We start from the raw sequence: 3,981 nt of genomic DNA on the forward strand, positions 1-3,981 counted from the left end.
TCTTATGATGGTTTTACTGATGACGAACGTTGATTGGAACGTTGATTGGTGATGCTACTAAGAATCAAGCTGCCGTGAATCCTATCAACACCGTTTTTGGTAAGCTTTATGTCTTAGCATTAGAATTGATATTAAAATTTCATAATAATTTCATGATCAACTTTAATGTATTAATAGGATGCAATTTCTCATGATGAATCTATTATTATTTTTATTTTTGGGATCGTATTTGATTCTTTCAACCCTTCGGGGGTTAGTTCATGTCATGGATTGCTCCAGCTACTGACAGGTAAGACTCTCCATTTCAAACAAAGAACTGTATCCCATTACCATCTTAAATGTTTGAAGACGATTACTTATGTTATGATGAATCACTAAAATAGGCATATCGTTAGAAATATGTGCTACAGAACTTAACTTACGTAGCAAAAGACGACTAGCCCGCGCAATTTGCGCGGGTTTACTGAACTTGTAGTTTTATAAAAAGCAGTGAAAGGTATAAATAACCATCGAGCAGGTTCTGGTTTAGCTTCGCCAATTATGCCACATGTTGTACTATCTAGTGTGCCACCCAACTTGAGTTTTGCCATACTAACATACACCAAGTTCAATGTTTCTACAGCATGTTCCGCAATACCTGAGACACAAGAAACTAAACAGGAGAATAAGACATGCATCACACAGATCCATGTTCAAATGTTTAAATTAATTTAATTCACCATGAAAAATCTTTCCTCGACAAGTCTAAAAAAAAAAAACCAAACCAGCAGGTGGTTGTTTAATAACAAGGCCAATTTTTTTATCAATAAAGAATCTGGCGTTGACAAGTTTCGATCAACAAAGGTTGAAGAGACGCAACCTTTTAGACTAAGATGCATGTAGATTGTCGGCATATTCTCGACAACTTCCCACATAAATACCGGAGTTAAGTGAAACCAAGCTTTCGACGTAATTCTCAGCTGCACGTATGGCTACTGAACTACTTGTAATAGTATCTTTCTTTGGGTCATATAGAACAAACTGTCTTTCATCCATAGTCTTTAATAGAGGAATCTTATCATCTTTGAAAGACCAAATCACTCTTAGTGGATATAGATCGAAAATCTGTCGATGTTCCGTCAGGTGAATGACAAAACGTTTATTCCAGGATTCCCGAACACCATAATCTTGCATCACCCATATCTCAAGTTGATTACAAGGATCCCAAACACCATGAACTACACATAGGCACTCTTCCCACACTCCCACAGTGTGGAGAGGACGGTCGTCCTGAAATCCTTTTGGCAATTGCATTTGTTTAAATCTCTCCTCGCTAAAATCAAAAGAGATTATAAACTGCTCCCTTAGCCCCTTAATTCCGTTTTTTCTTTTAGCTAACCAGTGGCGAAGTCCGTTAACAAGCACCCCAGATACACTGTCAAAAGGGATATACTTAGCATATGATAAGGGATGGTCTCAATGCTTCTCCATGAATCTGACCGTAACGAATATACCTCAGATACATATACATCCTCCTCCCTTGGTGGCAACTTGACAGAACCATCTTGTATGAAATCACCTTTAACAAGCTTGTAGTCATCATTCTTATAATCATAACCAAATGAATATATAGAAGAGTAGTGGTTTGTAACTCTAGTTGGTGAATTGGGTAATACCTTATATTCTCTGGTGGTTGGGTTCCAAATAACAAAGAATGACACCAACCCATCAGCCATACTAGTTTGAAACATGATGCAGATCAAACCATTACAAGATCCCAACAAGTGAAATTGGAATAGCTAAGTCTATGATTGGGGGATCAATTTCAACACAATTATCATCCCCATTTGGTGATATGAAAGAGTTAGAAAAGAGTGTATCATCATAACTTACGGTGCTAACTAGAGGATAATATGGTTCGGTGCCGTCTTGAATCATAAACATAAACTTAGATCGTTTTTTTCGGTTGTGGATCGTATGATCTAGATGATGTTTCATAAAACTAGGGTTAGAAACTAAGGAAAGCAATGTCTTGCAAACATACTTAACATTAAGGATCGATTCCGCAGGTAGCCTTAAAAGGATTTCATGGATCACATCTTCTCGGAGGAGCATCATGCTTGACATTGCTGCTGCGCGGTGGTGATTGGAGTTTCTGTAATTTGTTTTTTTGTGTGGAGGGAGGATCAAGCTTGACATTGGTGCTGCGCGGTGGTGATTGGAGTTTTTGAATTCAAAAAGCCCTTGTTGTCTGTGTATATAGACGATTGGTTATATGTTGTATATATATATATATAGACGTGTCCGTCCGGTCCATACGTTTCCTAATATAACTGTGTTTCCGAATTAATAGGTGGTTCACCGCTATCTTCAGAAGACAAAAACAAAAACAATTCCACCTCCACTTCCTGGATTTCGTAACCCTGATACTCGAGATTCTCCTCTTCGTTTTAGTTCCGCAGCATGCAATCCAAGAACCAGACGTTTTCTCTATTTTTTTAACTATTTGATTTCAACTGGATTTTGGGTTTAGTTAGGGTTTGTTTTGGTAATACTAGAAGAAGAACTACTTTCGGCCAATTCTTGATCTACATCTTTAACAATTCCTTCTTCAGAGGTTCGTGTTCTTTTAGAAGAATCACTATTTTCAGCTAATTCATCATCCAAACTGTTACTACTTTCATGTTTGCGTTTTAGAACTGATAAAGATTCTTTATCTGCACCATCATCTCCATTAGTACTAACACCCGATTCTGGGTTTTCACCTTGAACACTTTCTTTTTCAAATTTTCGTATTCTTTTAGAAGAACTACTGCTACTCTCAACTAATTCACCATGTTTGCGTTTTACTTCGGTATCTGCAGCTGTTGATTCCATTGTAACTTGAGAAAGAGAGAGTCTTGACTTTCGAATGTTTTAGAAGAAATTGATTGATTTCTCCGTATGAGATTCTTCTGACGAGTTTGCTTTCACAGAGAATTGAGCTTGTTTTGATTTATGATGAAAAAGGATTTTGATTTCTATATATATACATAGATAAAGAATCCTTATGCTCTCCTTCCGGATCTCTAACCAGTTCGCAGAACTTGTTTAGGTTAATCTCTTGTTTTCTTGTACCTTGATGTTGCAGAGTACTATTAGAAGAACTACTGCTGCTTTCATCTAATTCACCATTCAAACCAATATTTCCATGTTTGCATTTTACTTCTCTATCTGCAGCTGTTGGTTCCATTGTAACTTGAGAGAGATTTTCTTCAAATGAGAGTCTTGAATTTCGAATGTTTTAAAAGAAATTGATTGATTTCTCCGTGTGGGTTTCTTCTGATGATTTTGCTTTCACAGAGAATTGAGTTTGTTTTGATTGATGATGAAAAAGGATTTTGATTTTTATATATAGACCGGAAAAACAGTTAGACCGCCTTCCTCCCTTTCAAGAATTATTTTGGCTCTCAAGTCATATGGGATATTGTAAGTTATGAGCACCCGTCTAATCTAAAGATTTTATTTTATTTTATTTTAATTTTTCCCCACTAAGATATAAGATTTCATTTCATAAAAGAGATTACAGATCTAGGAGAAAGTAAGATTTTTCACCTATCCATTCACCGAGTACATTATTTCTTCTACAATGTTTGGATGCTTTATCATCTAATCTAAAGAATTTGGTATGCCTTATATCACTTGGAGCAGCCTCTCTAAAGTTGGATCAAATTATGTTCCACAAATGGGGCAGCCTTCCAAGTTGCAACGGGTAAAACCCAGCTCCAGCTACATTAGCAGCAAGAAAAAAATAAATAAAAACAAAACAATACATGATGTGGATAAAACTGCGAAATGACATATTTCCAAGTATTTTTATGTGTAAACAATGTTTACTAAACATGTATTGTCTGAAAAATATCCTGGTGAAATTGGGGTACATACAAATTATTTGGGGTATACTAAATTTAAACCCACCCAACAATGTATTAAGGGGTGTCTAAAAGGTATCAAAAGACCAAT

General features: G+C 36.1%; 1 protein-coding gene across 1 annotated transcript; it reads right to left on the minus strand.

Annotated features, from left to right (window-relative positions):
* Positions 1–413: 413 nt before the first annotated feature.
* On the minus strand, positions 414–1,715 carry LOC113360321 (F-box/kelch-repeat protein At3g06240-like). Its single transcript, XM_026603841.1, has 3 exons — positions 1,480–1,715; positions 921–1,414; positions 414–637 (listed from the first exon to the last, which is right to left on the minus strand). The coding sequence occupies exons 1-3, from the start codon at positions 1,713–1,715 to the stop codon at positions 414–416; spliced, it is 954 nt and encodes a 317-aa protein (XP_026459626.1).
* Positions 1,716–3,981: the final 2,266 nt, after the last annotated feature.

The sequence above is a fragment of the Papaver somniferum genome, chromosome 3, assembly GCF_003573695.1.
Source record: "Papaver somniferum cultivar HN1 chromosome 3, ASM357369v1, whole genome shotgun sequence".
In the NCBI taxonomy this organism is placed as follows: Eukaryota; Viridiplantae; Streptophyta; class Magnoliopsida; order Ranunculales; family Papaveraceae; genus Papaver; species Papaver somniferum.

Excerpts from the sequence above, each read along its gene's own strand:
- LOC113360321 (XM_026603841.1), bottom strand. The coding sequence starts at position 1,715 with ATGGCTGATGGGTTGGTGTCATTCTTTGTTATTTGGAACCCAACCACC. Across the intron at positions 1,415-1,479 it reads TCTGAGGTATATTCGTTACG|TGTATCTGGGGTGCTTGTTA; the intron begins GTCAGATTCATG and ends CCCTTTTGACAG. Across the intron at positions 638-920 it reads CTTGGTTTCACTTAACTCCG|GTATTGCGGAACATGCTGTA; the intron begins GTATTTATGTGG and ends CTTGTGTCTCAG.